Source organism: Limanda limanda, chromosome 14 (genome assembly GCF_963576545.1).
Source record: "Limanda limanda chromosome 14, fLimLim1.1, whole genome shotgun sequence".
Taxonomy (NCBI): Eukaryota; Metazoa; Chordata; class Actinopteri; order Pleuronectiformes; family Pleuronectidae; genus Limanda; species Limanda limanda.
The window spans coordinates 3058090-3078767 of NC_083649.1; the positions used below are offsets into that span (position 1 = coordinate 3058090).

At 43.4% G+C, this 20678-nt stretch overlaps 2 protein-coding genes across 2 annotated transcripts in view; both read left to right on the forward strand.

The window, feature by feature from the left end:
- Nucleotides 1–712: 712 nt before the first annotated feature.
- Nucleotides 713–20678, forward strand: part of LOC133019549 (polypeptide N-acetylgalactosaminyltransferase 10-like) — a 90956-nt gene continuing 70990 nt past the window's right edge. The window contains exon 1 of the mRNA XM_061086072.1: nucleotides 713–942. Within this exon, the coding sequence (XP_060942055.1) occupies nucleotides 784–942 (159 nt within the window). The 5' untranslated portion in view covers nucleotides 713–783. The remainder of the gene's footprint in view (nucleotides 943–20678) is intronic.
- Nucleotides 18323–20226, forward strand: LOC133019550 (tripartite motif-containing protein 16-like). The gene has a single exon (XM_061086074.1). The coding sequence runs from the start codon at nucleotides 18323–18325 to the stop codon at nucleotides 19997–19999; it is 1677 nt and encodes a 558-aa protein (XP_060942057.1). The 3' UTR covers nucleotides 20000–20226.

The following is a 20678-nucleotide window of genomic DNA, read 5'->3' on the forward strand; positions in this document are numbered from 1 at the left end:
TCTGGCTATGAACACACAGTTAAACACAGACATCATCCAACGACCAACCCCCCCAAAATATCAGATATTGAACTGATGTAACCACTGTAAATGAAATCCTCCGCTCAGTTTTTAACACCTGTGGAGCCCCGACACAAATTAAACATTAGAGAATTATTTATTAGTCCAACAATGTGGACAGCAGCAAGATTTAAAATAGGCATCAGTAAGTAATACCTGCAATACTTACGCATAAGGATAATAATACTTAAGTAATATTGCACAGTTAAGAGCATTGTGTAATAATAAGAAACAAATACATTGAAATGCACATTGGATTGTAATATAATGCTGTTTAATTCATCGTTAAACTGACATATACAAAAGTCATACATCTATATATGGATAAAAAACTAGAACATTAATTTCCCAAACTGACAGGTGGTTTTTCCAAGAGACAACTAAGTGTCTGTTATTTCCGAGGTGCACTTGAAGGCAGCATGAATGTGCCGTAGTTTATAAACTCAAACTTAATTAATTTAGTTAAAAATAACATTAAAACCAATAATAATAATTATACAAATAGATAACTAAGACTTGATAAATAAATAATTAATAAATAAAATCCCGTGTCCGTCGCCCCCCCTCCTCCAGCGGAGGCGCAGCGGTTCACGCCCCCTAGCGGCAGCGTCACAGCGGCGCCCGGTGGTTCCAGCCCCCGGTCACAGAGGAAGTTGTCCCCGCCGAGAGGAGCTCAGGAAGCGGGTTCGCGACTCGCCACGTCCCGCTGCTTCCCCCGGAGCCATGAGGCGGAAGGAGAAGCGGCTGCTGCAGCTCGCCGGGCTGCTGGTCGCGGCTCTGCTCTTCTTCCCCAACGTGGGGCTGTGGTCTCTGTACCGGGACCGGGTGTTCGACAACTCGGCCGACACGCCGGACGCTGCCGGAGGATTCCCCCCGATACAGGTGAGCGAAGCCCGGCCGAGACAGGCTCGGTGAGGTCCCCACTCGGTCCACAGGGACAGTTCGCCGGCCTCCCGGGGCGGAGGAGGTTTTACCCGCTGCGTACTTCCCTGTGTCGGCGTCACCCCGAAGCACCGTGGCGTCCCCACCGTGTGTGTGTCTGTGTGTGTCTGTGTGTGGTTTACAAGATGGACCCTGCTCTGGCACCGTGTCAGCCCGGCAGGTCGGTCCGCTCAGCGGGCAGGATGAGCAGGAGCCACGTAGCTAAGAACCGGGGAGAGAACCGGGAGAGAACCGGGGGAGAACCGGGGGAGAACCGGGAGAGAACCGGGGAGAACCGGGAGAGAACCGGGGGGGAACCGGGGGGGAACCCGGAGGTCCAGGAGGCAGCGAAGTTACAACAACACACAGTCCAGGAAGTTGTTACACGTTAAGAAAACACTCACTCTCATTTAAACACACATTCAATCATATACACACACTCACATACACACATACCCATACTAAACACACACACTTTCATATACACACACACACACACTCTCCTATACACACACTGTCATACAACACACACACACACACACAAACACACACACTCTCTCACAACACTCACACGTACACTACACACAACACACACACATAAACTACATGCAAAATACTAAACACTACACACACAACACACACACAGAGTTATGGAGGGCCAGAGTGTGTGTTCACTCATTGCCTCACTGTAACACACACAGACACACACTGCTCCTGCTGGAAACCACCATGTTGTGTTTATAAACTAACACAAACTCTAACCACTGGTTTGTTTCCATCAGTTTCTCGATTGATTGTGTTTACACGATGTTTACAAACGTCAGATTCCCAGTTACCACGGTGACGGCGTCTCATCGCTCACTTCCACCTGACGTGCAGAGCCGTGATTGGTCGACTCGCCGCCATCTTGGAATCGAGTCGAAGGAGCGAACACGGCGTCGTAGCTTTGACGCAGAAACAAGAATCAAACTTTATTCTGAAGCTAATTCCACTCTTTGTCATCGTTAATAAATCTGACAATTACACAAAAGGCATCACGACACAGGTACAACACAACAGAGGTGTGACAGGGCGTGATGCCACCCGTTGCCATAACAACACTTAATAAGAACTTCCCGTTGCTAACCAACTCTTTGTCGTCTGTGGATGATTCACGGCGATGAGATGTTGTTATTTGTGCGTTCGATGTTTAGCTGGTTGTTGCTCTTTTGTGTGGATCATGAGATGTTGTTACAAGGATTCAAACTGCAGGGTTGTGCAACTTAACTTGTTCTTCTGGGATAATAAGTTAATTAACCATCAATAAATTAAACAACTTGTACATATTATGCTATTATCTGTTTCTCCAGATAGATTTTCTCAACGTGTTTGACAAGTTTTGTCGAGTTGTGTAACCTGCTCTCGAAGTTGAGATTACATCTTAAACCTGAGTTAAATACGAACAACAGTGACTCATCTCCTGAAAATAACTCGTACCTGCTAACGCAAGCGTTCCCGCCCTAGGTTGAAGGAATGAAGCTGCACCTGTTTATTATCCATTTGTCTAATAAGCAGACACAATATTTGTGTACTTGCAGGTTATAATAACATTTAAAGATTCAGGAAAAAGCTTAATAACTTTCTAAGATCTGTTTTCTGTTTAAGGGAAACTGGTTTCTTTTGGATTGAATCCTCGATGCAGCGCAAAAAAAACAGACAAGAACAGATGAGCTGCAGAAGTTTGTGTTGGACAAGTTGTGTTGGTTCACGTAGAAATGTGAAGTGTAACGGACTTTATGAGGGAAACAATAGCCGCTCTCTCATATTCTAATGAGGGGAGCGCTGCTGAATGGAGGCTTTCATGGAGGCTATGTGTGTGGAATGATGTTCGGTCTTTAGCCGAGTCCACTCTTCTTCTCTGTGAGTCTACGTGCTCAGTTTCTTCAGTTTCGCGATCAGTTAATTGTTTCAGGTATTAAAGCTTCAGCCGCGGTTATCTGCAGCTGATGCTTATTCTCCAGAAGTGATAAACTGTGCTCACATTTCCTCCTGAGGACCTCATTTCACTGCTGGGGTCTGGATTTGGTTTTGGTTTGATCAGAGACACTCAGATTCCAACAAGTGATGCCAACTCGCTCTGGTAATGAAGGAGGTGAAGTGGAGCAAAGAAATACTTTCATGTCAAGAGTTTGACCGTTTATTGTGAAATTGTTCAGTTAAAGGCTGTAGAGGCTGTAGAGAAGGTCCCATGGGCTCTACCGGAAGGGGCGTGACTTCGCCACTATAGCGTTGTTTTTGTACTCAGCTATGTTAATTGTCCCCATGTAAAATATGATAAGGACGACCTCTTCTGTTGAAATAATAGCAATTCATAATGTCTGCAGCTGTATTTTGCAGTATTTGCTTTGCTTTAAATAAACACTTATTTTGTCAGAATATTGTTTTAGGTTCAAATAAGTTGAGTAGAATATACATTTTGGTTTAAATAAGTAGTTTTCTTTATGTTATCTTTCATTGCAGGTGTTGAAAACCAGTACTTTCTGCTGGATGTTGTTTTCCTGGACAGATGCTTTGACTAAATGTTTTTATTCACAGTTATGATTTGTTAAAATGAAGGACAGGTTATAAGCACTTTTTATTGTTACAAAAAGGGTCCTCAAGTCCTCAGTTATGCAGAAGCTCTTCTTCTCTGTGAGTCTACGTGCTCAGTTTCTTCAGTTTCACGATCAGTTAATTGTTTCATGTATTGAAGCTTCAGCCGCTGTTATCTGCTGCTGATGCTTATTCTCCAGCAGTGATAGAATGTGCTCACATTTCCTCCTGAGGACCTTATTTCACTGCTGGGGTCTGGATTTGGTTTTGGTTTGATCACAGACACACAGATTCCAACAAGTGATGCCAACTCTCTCTGCTAATGAAGGAGGTGAAGTGGAGCAAAGAAATACTTTCATAACGAGATGTAGAAGCCGTCTAACGAAGTGAGAATCGGATCCTTTCGCTGAAATAAGTGGTTCTGGTCAAAAGCTACAACTTTTCTCGTGAAACAACATTTTTCTCTCCATGTGAAATCAGCCAAATAACAACAGTGAGTGACACATCGAGGGAAAGATCTTCCCTGTGGTGATAATCCTGCTACATGATGCAGTGATAACTCATATCCGATTTGTCGAGCTTACAGAGCAGACGATCGAGGATGAGTTTTTTTTATATTTGAGCTGTAGCTCGTTCTCCAGAGGAATCTCGCTCGGACCCTTCCATGAACTCTTCTGGATTTGCCGCAGCCGTCTGTGTGACTCACCGTCGCCATGATCGATGATGTCAAAGATCCCAGAACCCCTCCTGCCACAGATGGCCGTTCGTCTATTTATTCAAAATCTATTAATATTGAACAAGTCGCACGTCCGAGTTCGTCACCGCACTTCCTCTGGCCCCTGGCAACACGCTGCCAAGTTTGATGTGGACGGCGTGAACACTTCTGAGATCGTGTGGAGCGACTCATAACTAACCACACGACCTGTTTCTGATACACACAAGTGACAAGTAGAGTCCAAACACAACAAACTTTTTTTTAACTTATTTATTGGTTTATACGGGGGGGATATATGGAGGAAGCATGTTGACCAACTCTTGTTTTTTGCACAAGAATCTAAACACACCCAAGCACTAGCTTTGCATCGCCTACATGCAAACAACAATAGCCTACTTTTTGTTTATTTCAAAGTTTATATTCTAAGTAAACTTTTATTCATTCTATTTAATTTACCTTTTATTTATTGTTTAAAAGTAGCCTAAGAGGCATACATTTCTTAATCGGTCAGTTTGTGTGCAGTTGACAGGGGCTTTACAATAATAGGGCACATTTTTATTTATTTTCTCTATTGGCTGCCCGGCAGTCATTGAGTTAATGTTAATATTTGAAATAAAACTTGTAAAGATCTAAGTGAATTTGACTGTGTTGTATTTGAAGGTATGATTCAACTTTTTTCCATGGTCCAGTATTTAAAAAAAAAAAAATAACCAAAAGAAATCCCAGGAAATCGTAATATCGAATCGCAATACTTACAGAATTGCAATACATATCGTATCGCCACCGAAGTATCGTGATAGTATCGTATCGGGAGGTCCCTGCCGATTCCCGTCGCTAATATCAATCATACATCGTGTTTGACCAGCTTCTTATCCTGGGAAATCTGTGTTTTCTGCACCTCAGGGTTTGTAGAAGTCAGAATCGTTATTGAGCAAATAGAACGTGTGACTTGAGCTCATCTCCTGTCTTAGTGTTGGACCTTTATAACTTGAACAATGATCTACTAATCAAGTAATCCCAACCAAACCATAAGTTAATAACAACAACCTTCTCCTGATCTGAGTTACCTGATCGCCAGTAGAGAAACCTGTTGACTGTGGAAAATACAGATTTGAGTCCCATTGGCCCTGAATGTAAAACACTCCATGTCTGCAGGGATGTCAAATATTAATGATGTTGTCTGGCAGCAGGTACGACTCTGCTCTCCCCTCCATCAGATCCTCCACAGGAAGCTGCTTCACACACAGACTTCCTCCTGCTGTCCCAGAGGCTTGTACCTGAGACACTGTGTCCTGGCTTTTCCTGTGGTTTGTCACTCATGTGTGTAAATGCAGAACTCACCCTGACCACAGCACCAGTGTCTCCGAGGCGTTGACCTCACCGCTGGGTTGTTACCATCGAGTCCCGCAGCTACAAGTGGCTCGAGCAGTAATCACATGCCCGTGCATATGGCGCCTGAATGACTACTTCATGCTGCTCAAGGAAACACGAGTTGCCTCCGAGCTTCCCGACTGTGACGGTGACAGAAAGGTAATTTTCACATTCCCTCATCTCTTGTTAAGGATGCCTGTTGGAGCCGAGGTGGCTGAGCTCCAGCAGCTCAGGTTAAGTTGAGGTTAGACGAGATGAGAGAATTAAAAAGAGGCCACCGAGTTCGACCTGATGTCTGCTGCAACTTTCTGACTGAGACCAACGCCTGGCAGACTGCTGGGAATGCATTTCACACTGACTTGCCAAAAACCTCAAATTTTACATCCAATTTTAGCTGACCAGGCATTTTTTAAGCCTTTATCTTGTCTCATACATTTAAACCAATATTTAAAGAGACACATGGTGCTCATATTCAGGCTCATAGTTAGGGCCCGAGCACAGACATCAAAGGTGTCTGGTGAGACCCTATTGAAATTGTAAGGATTATTATTTCTTTCTTATTATTATTATTATTCAGGCAAATGAATTGGCTTTTTGAGGGCTTTAACATGCTCAACTTCTTACCAAAATTTGCAGAAAGTTAGAAAGTGGTGAAAATTTACGTATTCTGAAGGAATTTTCATTTAAATTGAATCATTATTTGAAAGTTTTCCTGCTCTTATGCTCTCTCACACATTACATTACATTACATTTCATTTAGCTGACACTTTTATCCAAAGCGACTCACAATAAGTGCATCAACCCCGAGGGAACAAACCAAGAACAACAAGAATCAAGAAAGTACAAATTCTTCAAAAATAAAGCAAAACTACAAAATGCTATAAGTGCCATTTAAGTGCTACTAAATTGTTAGTTTCAAAAATTGTTAGTAATTTTTATTTTTATTTTTATTTTTTTTATTCAAGGTATAGTCTGAAGAGGTGTGTTTTTAGTTTGCGGCGGAAGATGTGTAAACTTTCTGATGTCCGGATGTCGATGGGGAGCTCATTCCACCGTTTAGGAGCCTTCAGTCTGTCCTTGGTTCTAGTTCCTGTCTCTTTAAAGGCCAGTCCTGATAAAGAGAAGGTTTGTGATGCTGCTGAGTTGGACGCTTGACCCGGACTATTGACGAGCTGTTTCAGGAGCCTCAGTGTTTTTCCGTGGTGGTGAGAAGCTCCACGTGACGTCTGGACTTTGGCTTTTTCAGCTCTGCGGAAGTTTTACAAAGATCTCCTCAGATAAATACAGGAAAAATAGAGAAGCATGGTTTCTTTCTGTTTCTCAGCCACTCAAAGTGTTTCCTCATACTTGCTGGAGATAGGATCTCTAACTCTCCTTTATCTGATTTGACACGTGCTGCTTGCGGTCATTATTGCCACAACTCAAACAATCCTGAGCAGTTTAAGGTGGTTTAGCCCGAATGTAGATCAGACTACACACAGTCCTATCAGGATGTCGTTTTTTATGTCTTCCCTGGCTTTATTTTCGGCGGCGTCCTGCTGGTGGCTTCTCCACTGGATGTAATCAGCTGTGGTAAAAGTCCAGAAGATAAGGTTTTGCTCTTGAAAGGAAAGTTGGCTGAGATTCATGGCCGTGTCACAGAGGAATGAGAATCATACAGGCCTCTGTACGCTCGAGGCTACATTTATGAGCCACACACTGCAGGCTGGATTACTGTTCATTCATCACTCCAGGACCTTGTGCGTTTCGCCTCTGACACGTGTACAGTACACTCCCCCCCGACACACACACACACAAACACACACACTTGCATCTACTCTCTATAGAGGCAGTAACAGGTCAGTCAGCCACCATCCAGTCTTATTAATGAGCAGACCTCAAAGTAAACAAGGACGTTTATGTAGAACATCTCAGCACAAGGAGAAATCCCAGCTGAGACACATTGCAAGAACTTCCCTTTTTAATTAATCTTTTTTATTTTTGCTTCAGAAGCTGCGGATTTCCGGGCGAATTATTGCTCCAGAACAAACAGTTTTTTTTCCAAATAAATCCCTCCAGTGCTTCAGTGTGATTTTTGAAATCCCCTGCTGTCGGCTTGTGATGAATTCCACCCCCACAGCCACAAAGCAAATCAGATATTGGTTTAACCCCTCTGTCCTCCAGGCCTCCGGGGGACTTATACACAAAACATGGTCTGACCCTAACCCTATAATGAGGCTGCAGAGGCATGATTGGACCCAATGAAATCCTCTAATGGAGTAATTTAGTTAGTTAACTCCCTCTGCCCATTACCTCTTTAACAAATGCTACTTTTTGAATGAATGGATTCTTCTATCACAGTCCCGTCTGCAGGGGAATGTGTAGAGGAAACAGGGTCGACATGTTTCCCCATTACTAAATTCCAGGAACTGGGCCAAACTCGACTTATAGAGCCATCAGAATGCCCCCGTTTCTGACATCTGGGTAGAGTCGTCTCCGAGGTGCGTGCTTCTCCGAGTCGAACTGTTTGACCCGCAGCTCCCTGTCTGTTTCCTCTCTGTTGCTATTCCGATAAACATTCAAGTTGAATAAGACTTTAGCCCGTGGTTCTGTGAGAAATCTCTCCTTTCTGCTCTATTGACATCATGTGGGAGAGAGGCAATGATGTTTCACGCCAATAGCAGGCGGTGATTTCAGAGCGCTCCGGGCGGCTCGAGGCTGCACCTACGGGAAGCGTGAATCCAAAGTGCACAGAAACAAAATTGAAATTGAATGGATTTCGGCTGCCCTCACATTGCACCAGCCCATGCACGAGGATTTCAAACAGAAAATCGAGCCTCCTTCAGGCACGTTGGTGGAGAGCAGTGTCGAGCTGCACTGAGTTTCTTCATATGACTGCAAAGCAGTGTGGGAAACGCAGGCCCTCCTGCAATTAAGGAAATTGCATCAGCTGGGTGAATCCTGTGAGGTTAAGAGCAATTAGAGCGGCTCTGGAAGTGGGATTAAGACAGTTTAACATGGTTCATGATAAGTTGCGAGAGTATATTAGAGTTTATGATTCTGCACACTGCTCGGTTCATTTTCGTATTAATAAAAGGTCTCCTCTGCAAGGACGTCTGCAGACTGCAGCAGGAGATTGTGCAGGTCAGACGTTTCCCTAACGTTCAGATGAGGGGGAGGGGGGGGGGGGTGTCTGGGTAGATCATGCAACAGTTCATATTATAAAACAGCGAGAAGCTATTTACAGGGTTCGTAGGGTCATGGAAAACCTGGAAAAGTCATGGAATTTTAAAATGTGTTTTTCCAGGCCTGGAAAAGTCATGGAAAAAAATAATCTCCCAAAAGTTTTGGAAAAGTCCTGGAAATTTGTTATATTCATATTTTCATGTCGTTCATTTTAGGGATGGGCATAATTAATAGACGATCGATTAATTGATCATTAAGAATTTCGTAAATGACATTTTTTCATCAATGACAACGAAAATCGATCGTTAATTCTCCCGACGATAGATTAGGACAATTTAATCGAATGCCCATCCCTAGTTCATTTACGCTGAGTTTTAAATAATTCATATGCTTTTAAAGAGATACGCTCAAAATATAAGCAGGTATACTTTGGTTTGTGTCCTTTAATGTATACTGTATGCCTTGGAATTCTCATCGTTAGTTTGAATACTACATTTTGTCACTTTTTCGCGTATACACAGAGATTTCACAAAATGTTTGGTCATGGAAATTTGATTTAAAGTTATTGAAAAGTCATGGAAAAGTCATGGAAATCCATTGGTCAAAATGTGTATGAACCCTGTATAGAAGAGCAACACATTGTTGAGAACCTGAAGGGAGGGGGTGTGACCGAAGAAGCTTGTTTCGCTCTGTTTGTGCCAGATGGCATTTGTGACCTTTAACATGAGATTGTGCCACAATAAGGTTATTTAGAAAGAAAGAGAACAAGCCGTCCCAGTCGGAGAGATCTGGTGCTGGAGAGAAAATCTGTTAATGTCAGTACCTGATGTAGCTCACTGAGCTGTGAGCCAGCTGTGCTGCTGGGCCGGGGGATGAGATGGTATCTGTAACGTGTTAAGCTCCTGGAAACGAGCGAGACCGAGGGGTGAAAGTCATTTGCAAAGACAAGTGGAGTTACTCGCTGCAGACTGAAGTCGCTGCACTTTATCGCTCGGAGCCGAGAAGGAGAGAGGGAGGACGGGAGGGGATGAAACACCTCAGGAGAAGGAGGCAGCGCGAGCAGGAAAAAGAGGCGTTTGTTCACGGGCAAACTTTCCTTTCGGGGGGGCTGCAGCGTTTCCTCCCCAGGTTCCTCGCACAAGGCAGACGTTGAGTCGCCTCTGGCTGCGGAACAGGCCGAGGAGCTGCTCTGTATGCCTGTCAGGGATCCGCTGGCCCAGATCAGTGCGAGGAGCCAAATGAGGGACAGGTGCAGCCGACAGCCTGTGGCCACGGAGCGAGGAGTCGGGCTTTTAATTACAGACACGTGGGCTATGGAGCTGCTTCTTTTTTTTTTTAATGTTCAGATGATTAAACTAATCCCTGGAGGCTAATTTAAGGCCAGCTCTGTGCGTTATGGTGCTGAGCCTCACAAAGAATAAGATGCACTTGAGTGTTGTGTGTTAAGTATTTGCTGCATAAATCTGCATCAGTACACAGTCAGTGTGTGTGCATGGACAAACTCTGAAACTTTCCTAATTTAGACCTGTACATTCATTATTCTGCAATGTTCAGGTCTAATAAAGTCGTGATGTATCCTCATCATTACCCAACAGAGAAACACAGGAGTGATGATGATATGGATCTTTATTAGTCATCGGGGGCACATCACCAATTTGATACTTGAAAATCAGTCTGCTCGTCAAAAGGAGGAAACCAGTCCCCACACTTCACATGGCTTGATGAACCATAGAAAAAAATCGATTCTGTTCAGTATCGCGATATTTTGCGCCCGCGATACTATCGATACTGTAGCACAAAGTATTGCAATTTATTTAGTTTTTTTTAAACTTTATTTACAATTATACATGTAACAGCCCATGGCTGGCAAAGCATGACGAGGAGAGTTTCAGAGTTTAAAAGATACCTAGTGTGTATGAGGAAAGGATGTTCTCCACTGCAGGAGATATAGTAACGGGCCAGAGGAACTTTAACATCTGAGCATGTTGACCAACTCCTTTTTCTGAACAAAAATGCCAATATTCCCAAATGAATTTAACATTTTGGGTCATGACCTTGCAGCCAACTGGACTGGACTCTAGTAGTACACATTTGTTTATTTTTCTCAATTTGATTGAAGCTCTAGGTTACTCTTATTTATATGATTATTCTCAGGTTTATGTTACTCTATTATGTCTGCTTGATGTTACTGTATTGTATTTAAATAATTGTAAGTTATGTGCTGGGAGCTCAGTGTTCATGTGAGAGGTCTCCTATTCAGAAAATAATTACAAAGGTGAACCTGAATGTTCAAGGACAAAGTTTTTGCACTTTGTTAATGTGTAGAAGACAATGTTGTTCACAGAATTAAATGTGACATTTGAAGTGAGTTGAGCAGTCTTATTTTCCTCATTTTTTGTAATGCCTTTGAATAATATGGGGGACATGAATCGCAATATATCGCAGAATCGAATCGCAATACTTGCAGTATCGCAATATATCGCAGAATCGAAATACTATTGAATCGTCACATTTTTGCCAATTCCCACCCCTAATAAACCATACCAGTTATAGGGAGGGGTTGGAACCAGTCCCAGCTGGTAATGGGCCGGAGTAGGGGTACACTCTGGACAGGTAGAAGGTCTGTTCCAGGGATGACATGTAGACCCGGTTCAGACCTGGTACCAACATCCGTCCTGAGTGGTTCCATCACATGTTCAGGTCTGAAGGAACATACATGCGTCCTCCAGGCATCCTGAGATCCAGACGCACGGGCCACGGAGCTGGACCCAAGTTGAGAAAATCACAATAACTTAGATTTTGATTGTCTAGAGGAGGAAACGGACAGTGTGTTTAATGTGCTCTAATCTAAATCTACAGTGGACCTTTGCCCTGTTTATGAGGTTTGCTCTCTGAACTCGGCTCTGACCTTTGCCCTCCTCTTCATCGACTGCCGATAATCTAGATGAAGCAGGAATTAAAACTCTCCCACTGCTAACTGGGTATTTAAATGTCACCGTTACTCGTCAGCTTGATTCCTGAACTGTGAAACGTTTCAGTTTAAACTCTCGTTACCCGCAGTCTGTGGACCTGTTGGCTGGTAAATGGACCCGAGCTTCTCCTCTCACCGTCCAGCCGCTCCCTGCTCTGTTCACTCGCTCCGTGTTATTGTTGGCTGGAAGATTGTGTTTCCTTTTCTGTGGCGTTAGTGAATGCTTGACCGCAGCACCTGACCTATGATGAGTTTATTAAAGGAAATGCACCAGTGTGGTTTTTCTAGAGAGAGAGAGAGTTCTTTCTCTTCCAGCCGAGCACTTTGATGCAAGAAGTGTGTTCTTTCATGTAGCTGCTGCTCTACAAGTCGGCGGCATTTAAAGGCATCTATGCTGTGGGCTTTGTGCAAATGAGATAAAAGCTCTCTGTGTGTGTGTGTGTGTGTGTCTCTGTGTGTGTGTGTTCAATAGACAATGCAACATTTTCCCCACAGTGCCTGCCTGGTTGCACGCAGCAGTAAAGATCAGGTGATAAGGCGGACTACAGGCCCTTCACAGAAATGACATTTAAATCGTCCCCGAGCATCCTGGGAAAACAGGCCCAGTGTCCAGTGCTTGAGCAGATGAACCATTTAACCAGAGGCATGTTGCTATTGCTGCTTGATCACATCCCCGAGAGCTGGGATGTGATCAAGAGCTCCTCAGTCATGTCCTGCTTCTTCTTTCTGGGCAGCAGGAAGACCCTAACCCTCTGTGGTGAAGGGGAATCAGGTTTTTTTTAGGTTTGTGGATTCAGAAAAAGGACATTTTGTGCTGGAGAAACGCACTCGGCTCATTTGGAGCTTTCTAATGGGCTTATTAAAGGATGTCCTGTATAATTTCATATAAAATCTCTCGGCACAGATAGAGTCCTTCTGTGGCAGCAGCATGGTGATGATAAGAAAATCTTCCCGACAGTGTCTCATAATGAGAGTTAAAAATAAATCAGCTCAAAAACTCTTATCGTTTTTTCAGTCGACGAGGAATCAATCTGTCAATCGTTGGCTTTCTAGATTTTCATAATGTTTTTATCATTTAATTGGTAAAAAATACAGAACACGTCTTGATAATTATACTTTAAAAACATCTCATTTTATCACAGTTTTCAGAACTAGCAGGATAAAGATGAGACTTTGGAATCTAGGAACTTGATGGACTTTGCATCATCTCTGTTGTTTTAATCTAAAAAAAAAATTATATTGATAAATGTTTGAACTGTTTCTGCTCCATGGAGCCTGAACCATAACCAGGTGAAGAGCTACTGTCCTGAACCACTGGAGCTTAAACCTGTCCAACCACGGAAAGCTGTACAAGTGAAAATATTACATCTATTGATAGATTTCTTTAGGTTAAACAAAACTTGATCAACACCAATAAAACCATTAAGGAAGCAGTATTAATATTAAACTTCTGGATGAGCTGAAACAAGGCGCTGCAGCACGTCACCTGGAATAATATCTTCTTCTCTGTGTTTCAATGTTAATGCAGTGACGGCTTCACTTCACCTCAGCAGGCGTCACCATGTGATCTCTACGTCACAACCGGGATTCAAACCTTTCCTCCCTCGCTGTCAGGCCACCCCCCCGCTCCCATGTGAGGTGTGATGTCTTTGTTTCACGGTTCGACAGATAGCGGCTAGTTGTGGGGGAAAAAAGTCGATTCTGTTCAGTATCGCGATATTTTGCGCCCGCGATTATATCGATACTGTAGCACAAAGTATTGCAATATTTTTCTTTAATTTTTTTTAATACTTTATTTACAGTTATATATGTAACAGCCCCTGGCTGGCAAAGCATGACGAGGAGAGTTTCGGGTTTAAAAGATACCTAGTGTGTATGTGGAAAGGATGTTCTCCACTGCAGGAGATATAGTAACGTTCCAGAGGAACTTTAACATCTGAGCATGTTGACCAACTCCTTTTTCTGAACAAAAATGCCAATATTCCCAAATTAATTTAACATTTTGGGTCATGACCTTGCAGCCAACTGGACTGGACTCTAGTAGTACACATTTGTTTATTTTTCTCAATTTGATTGAAGCTCTAGGTTACTCTTATTTATATGATTATTCTCAGGTTTATGTTACTCTATTATGTCTGCTTGATGTTACTGTATTGTATTTAAATAATTTTAAGTTATGTGCTGGGAGCTCAGCGTTCATGTGAGAGGTCTCCTATTCAGAAAATAATTACAAAGGTCCTGTGTCCTGAATGTTCAAGGGTTAGGGGTCACGTCAGTTAATGTGTAGAAGACAATGTTGTTCACAGAATTAAATGTGACATTTGAAGAGAGGTGAGCAGACTTATTTTCCTCATTTTTTGTAATGCCTTTGAATAATATGGGGAACATGAATCGAAATATATCGCAGAATCGAATCGCAATACTTGCAGTATCGCAATATATAGCAGAATCAAATCGCAATACTTGCAGTATTGCAATATATCGCAGAATCGCAATACTATTGAATCGTCACATTTTTGCCAATTCCCACCCCTAATAGCGGCGCAGTCGACGCTCCCCGCGGCTCACAGAGCTTCTGAGGTCGGGCCCGTCTTTCCTGTCTTTTAGAAACTCCGTCTGCAGCAGCTCCTCTGAACAGCTGCCTGGTGATTGACGCGTTGTCTCGGGGAAGAAATTGATGCATTTGTTGCTCTGTTAGACCGAAGCGTTCCTCACCGAGCTGCAGGGACAGCAGGTGATGTCACTGTTTGTGAGGCTTTGATCATTACTAACACACACACACACACACACGCATGCAGACACACACAGACACACACCATCCCGGAGGCCTGTCTTCATCTTGAATGACAGTTGGAAATGCACTAAAGATATTTTCATTGATGGTAATTAAGGATGTAAAAGGGTCTTTGAAACGATGAGCTGTGTGAGCGAGAAGATATAAATAACCTTAAGACATAAATTCAGAAATAGTAGATATCAACTTTCTAGGAACTGTTAGTCAGTTACTTTCAAATGTCAACGTGTGACTGACACAGCAATAATTTACTTCCTCAGATGTCGTAGAATCTCCAGTGTCATCAGGTTTCTAATGACAACACTTCAAACTATCAGAAACAGAAACTAAAGACCTCACAGTTGAGTCCTTTCACATCCAGACTCTCTCCTGTGGGATGAGGGTCACTCTGTGTTTTCAGACCTTTGTGCTGCTGGTGGTCTGGTGGAGGTCTGAGAAGCGGTGAAGAGCTCAGTGATGTTTTTTGGAGGATGTGCTCAAACTTTTTAACGTCTGCTTCTTCTCGGAGCCGCGGGGCTGCTTCATCACACTCTGCATTAAAACAGTGTCGTGCTCTTTTTGGACAAACAAAAAGTGTTGAAGTTCCAAAGAGCAAAAGTTCAACCGACACACTGTCCAAAAAGGCATTTTTCAAAAACTTTATAGAGCAATAAAAAACAATATTTCTCTCCAGTAGTGAGAGCAGAACCGATAAACTCTGATCTGATCTATGCTTCTGTAATGATTTAGCACCAGGGCCAGTGTATTACCTGGTTTCACGACCCATCCCTAAATGGAGGTGCTGTAGATTTGATTTGTGCGGCAGAATAAATTGTTTATATGACACTGGAAAAACCTTTTAGAGCCACTGGAATTTGTGAACGTGTCAGCAGTTTTCCAACAGATACACTGTTTGAATTTGAGTCTGTACATTTTCTGACAATAAGTACAAATACTGGTTGCTTGTACTGGAAATCTAAAGTGACCTTTCAACTCTGGATCATTCGCTGAATTAAGACTGTGAGGTGTTTACAAAAGCAGCATTGGAGCCAATTCCCAAATTGGAAGATGCTGGAATCATCTTTTATTTCCAGAATCTGCTGAATATAGTTTTATTGCATTTTATTTTGAGCCCCACAAACAAATATCCCCCCTTTTGCCCATTGCTTTTAAACAGGAGCATAAATCTCACGGACGCCATCTCAGTAGATCTGTAACCATCTGCATGACTGGATACCAGAGGAGGTAATTGAGTAAATATGAACGCACCCTTAAATGGATGTGACTTCTTCTGGTATCTCCCTCTCGGATCCGATGAGTCACGTCTGCTTCTATCGTCGTTTCTTTCTGCAGCCGCAGTGAACTGGTGCGTGTCATTAGTCTGTTCTCAGCATTGATGCGAGGCAGCGGGCGGAGAAAAGGTGGATTTACAACATGTTACCACATTATGAGGCAGCTCTGCCCACTTTGTCTCACATGACGCTCTCTGATTGGACTGTTGTCTGTTGGACCCCGAGCTTTCATCCTGTGGCCTTATTGTCCCCCTCACTGACAAATGTGGATAATTGCCTTCCAGGGGAGCTGTAATCGTCTCCCCACTGAACCCATTGATTCGCTCGCCCTAACCAGTGGTGGGAAGGAGCAACGCGCCCTGGGCTCTCTTACTTGGCATGGCCCGGTACAGCTTGGCACGGCGATACGATCCAGCCACGGGGAGATGTATGGGGGGAAGCTAGCAGGATTAGGGCCGCCGAGATAACTGATTTGCTGATCATTATGTAAGCCACATCTGTCCTCTGTCCTCGCCGTGGCACCCGGCCTCCCACGCCTCCCACAGCCAAACCCGGCAGCAGCAGCACGAAGAGATGAGACCGAGTTCTGCTCGCAGAGTGCAAGCAGGGGCAGGGGTGAGTGGGTGAGGTGAGGGGGAGGTAAACACACTGCCGGCTGCTCGTCGGCAAAACGCTGGGAAAATCACGGGGTTGCCTTGGAAGATGGTGTTCATATGATGGCAGAAAGGCTGACCAGCCAAGTGCTTTCAATTATAGACCCAATCCTACAGAGAGGCCTCACACAGAGAGCTAGCTTCCTTGGACCTAGGGCTGCAATTTCCTGTATTGATCCGTCTCGTCTTTTTGTGCTAAATGTCAGAAATTTATCAAAAATACCCGATGCCGTCTCCCAGAGTCTAAGTGATGTCTGGTTTCACCTTATCGACGGTAAAAATAATGATGTAATAAACACACGCACGCAGTTAATCATCACATTTTGAAAAACAGAGAAGTTGGAAAGTTTTACAATTAAAAGTGAAAGATTATCAAGACTCATAACAACGTCCTGTGGATTGTTGGATCACTTGCTACTTGCTACAAAACACTTGCTGGTATTTTAATTGGGGCCCGAGCACTGACAGGCCCTGACAGACAGTGTATTGTCATTTTAAGGATATTATTTTTTTCCAGGCAAATTAATTGGCTTTTTTAGGCTTTATCATGCTCAAATTCCACAAAAATTTGGTGAAAATGTACATATTCTGGAGAAATTTTGAATGGGCGAGGCAAAATGGCTCAACGGTGTCCCCCGAGACTCCTGGTTATTAATATTATTGTTTAAAAAATCTTGGTTCATTTATTTTGAGACAATTTCAAAGTGTGTGAGGGGTTTTATTACAAAAACTAAGTCAGTTGTACTTTCCGACCCACAGAACAGTCTCGAGACAAATCATATCAAGACTGCCAAGGTGACCAGTCTCTTAAGTGTCTCTCTGTGTAGTGACCTTTGTCCAGGCTTCATTTTGAGATGTTGATGGAGAGTTGAGCTGCTGTGAAAACGATGTACAACAATCTGGTACAAATGAATGTGGTAGGGGTTTGCAGTGATGTCAATGGAACATGATACTGAATGATACTGAATTATTTTCAGTGAGTTACATAAAAAGACCAAATTTGTTATAACTTTAGTCCTTTGTATGAAATGGTTATTAATGTATCATAGCCAATTAATGTGCGTGCCTTGTAAACTTTAAAGATATTTTAACATTAAAGTCACTTTAACCCAGTTCTTACAACAATATCTTTGCTTTCTTTGACACATGTGACATGGGCGGCTGTGGCTGAGGGACAGAGTCTTAGTCCTCCAGCCTGAAGGTCGGCAGTTCGATCCCCAGTGTGACCCATCTGCATGCCGAAGTGTCCTTGGGCAAGATGCTGAACCCCGAATGGCCCCCATAGAATAACAAAGTGCTGCGAATAGATGCACTGTATGAATGTGTGTGTGAATGGGTGAATGTAAAACTGTATATGCATGGCAGTACACTGTTTAAAGGTAGCTGCCTTTAAACAGTAACAACAAAGGCAGCTGCCTTTAAACAGTGTAACAACAAAGGCAGCTGCCTTTAAACAGTGTAACAACAAAGACAGCTGCCTTTAAACAGTAACAACAAAGGCAGCTGCCTTTAAACAGTGTAACAACAAAGGCAGCTGCCTTTAAACAGTAACAACAAAGGCAGCTGCCTTTAAACAGTGTAACAACAAAGGCAGCTGCCTTTAAACAGTGTAACAACAAAGGCAGCTGCCTTTAAACAGTGTAACAACAAAGGCAGCTGTCTTTAACAGTGTAACAACACTGGTGAGGAGAGGTAAGACCAGACTGTTGCTCTTTTCAATAGTGTGTTAAAACGTTGGAAAAAGAGGAAGTGAACGAGAGTGGGAGGAGCAGAGATCGGTTTCTGTTCAGAGGAAGATAATCTGTTCTACAGTCTCTGGCAGCAGCTGAAATGGAGCAGCAAGAAAATCAAATGTACAGAGAAAGGTTCTCCTGTTCGATCTGTCTGGATCTACTGAAGGATCCGGTGACTACTGTCTGTAGACACAGCTACTGTAAGAGCTGTATTAACACCTACTGGGACAAAGAGGAGGAGAGAGGAAGCTACAGCTGTCCTCAGTGTAGACAGACCTTCACACCGAGGCCTGTCCTGGAGACAAACACCATGTTAGCTGATTCACTGGAGGAGCTGAAGAAGACTGGACTCCTAGCTGCTCCTGCTGATCACTGCTATGCTGGACCTGAAGATGTGGCCTGTGATGTCTGCACTGGGAGAAAACTGAAAGCTCTCAAGTCCTGTTTGAATTGTTTGGCCTCTTATTGTGAAAAACACCTCCAGCGTCATCTTCAGTCAGCTGCATTGAAGAAGCACAAGCTGGTGGAGCCCTCGGAGAAGCTGCAGGAGAACATCTGCTCTCGTCACGACGAGGTGATGAAGATGTTCTGCCGCACTGATCAGCAGTGTATCTGTTATCTCTGCTCTGTGGAGGAACATAAAGACCACGACACAGTGTCAGCTGCAGCAGAAAGGACTGAGAGGCAGAGAGAGCTCGGGCTGAGGAGACAAACAATCCAGCAGAGAGTCCAGGACACAGAGAAAGACGTGAAGCTGCTTCAACCGGAGGAGGAGGCCGTCAATGGCTCTGCTGATAAAGCAGTGGAGGACAGTGAGGAGATCTTCACTGAGATGATCCGTCTGCTGGAGGAAAGAAGCTCTGATGTGGAGCAGCAGATCAGATCCCAGCAGGAAACTGAAGTGAGTCGAGTCAGAGAGCTTCAGGAGAGACTGGAGCAGGAGATCACTGAGCTGAAGAGGAAAGACCATGAACTGAAGCAGCTCTCAGACACAGAGGATCACAACCAGTTTTTACACAACTACCCCTCACTGTCACCACTCAGTGAATCTACACACTCATTCAGCTTCAGGATCCGTCCTCTGAGGGACCTTGAGGACGTGACAGCAGCTGTGTCACAGGTCAGAGGTCGACTACAGGACATTCTGAGTGAGACAGAGACAGAGATTTCACAGATTGTGTCTCAAGTGGATGTTTTACTGCGACGACCAGAGCCAGAGACCAGAGCTGACTTCTTAAAATATTCACAGGAAATCACACTGGATCCAAACACAGCAAACAGATATCTGTTATTATCTGAGGGAAACAGAAAAGTAACGAGTATGAGAGAAGAACAGTCGTATTCTGATCACCCAGACAGATTCATTAATTGGTGTCAGGTCCTGAGTAGAGAGAGTCTGACTGGACGTTGTTACTGGGAGGTGGAGGTGGGAGGGGGGAGAGTAGTTTATGTAGCAGTCACATACAAGAATATCACCAGAGCAGGAACCTCACCTGAATGTGGATTTGGACACAATGATAAATCTTGGTCATTAATTTGTTATGCAAACAGTTATGACTTTTATCACAACAGGATCAAGACTCTAGTGTCAGGTCCTGTGTCCTCCAGAATAGGAGTGTACCTGGATCACAGTGCAGGTGTTCTGTCCTTCTACAGCGTCTCTGACACCATGACTCTCCTCCACAGAGTCCAGACCACATTCACTCAGCCTCTCTATGCTGGAGTTTGGGTTGATTGGTACAAATCCACAGCTGAGTTCTGTAAACTCAAATAGACTCGAGTCATTAAAAGCAGTGATTTAGATTCTGTGTGTAAATCTTTAACTTCTTTTGTCTCCATGTTTGTTGATCAAAGTTCGTCGTGGTGACGTTTCTGCTCCGCACAGAGATCAGCTGTCAATCAAACACTGACCTTCCTTTATCACACATATTTAGTTCTCACTTTGTAAAGACAGAAATCTATAATTACACTGACATGAATGTGTTTGAAAGAACTAATGTTGCTGTTGTTTTCTAAATCTATGTTGAAATCAGGTTGTGTGATGTTTTAGAATCTGTGTTGATCCTCATCCTCATCAATGAGCTGATTATTTGTTCTTTTCTTTTCCACATGTGAGATGGAGGTGAAACAAACTGACTGTGTGTCACTTAAACTCACTGAACAAGAGTCACTGGACAGATTTTACTGATGAAATGATCAATGAACTCAGAGCGTCAACATGTCCAACAGATAACAACGTCCTGTGGATTGATTGATGGACGAATGGCAGCAGCAGAAAAGTCACAGCACCTCTTCATTGTTTTATCGCTCCTCCTCAACCTGTACTGTGCTCTGTAGTATATTTTTTATATTGCTATCATTTAAAATCTTGGGCTTTCTGCAGAGATGTTCTGTGAACTGCTTCTCACCACTTCCTCATTTCAATCGAACCCAATTAGATATTTGTTGATATG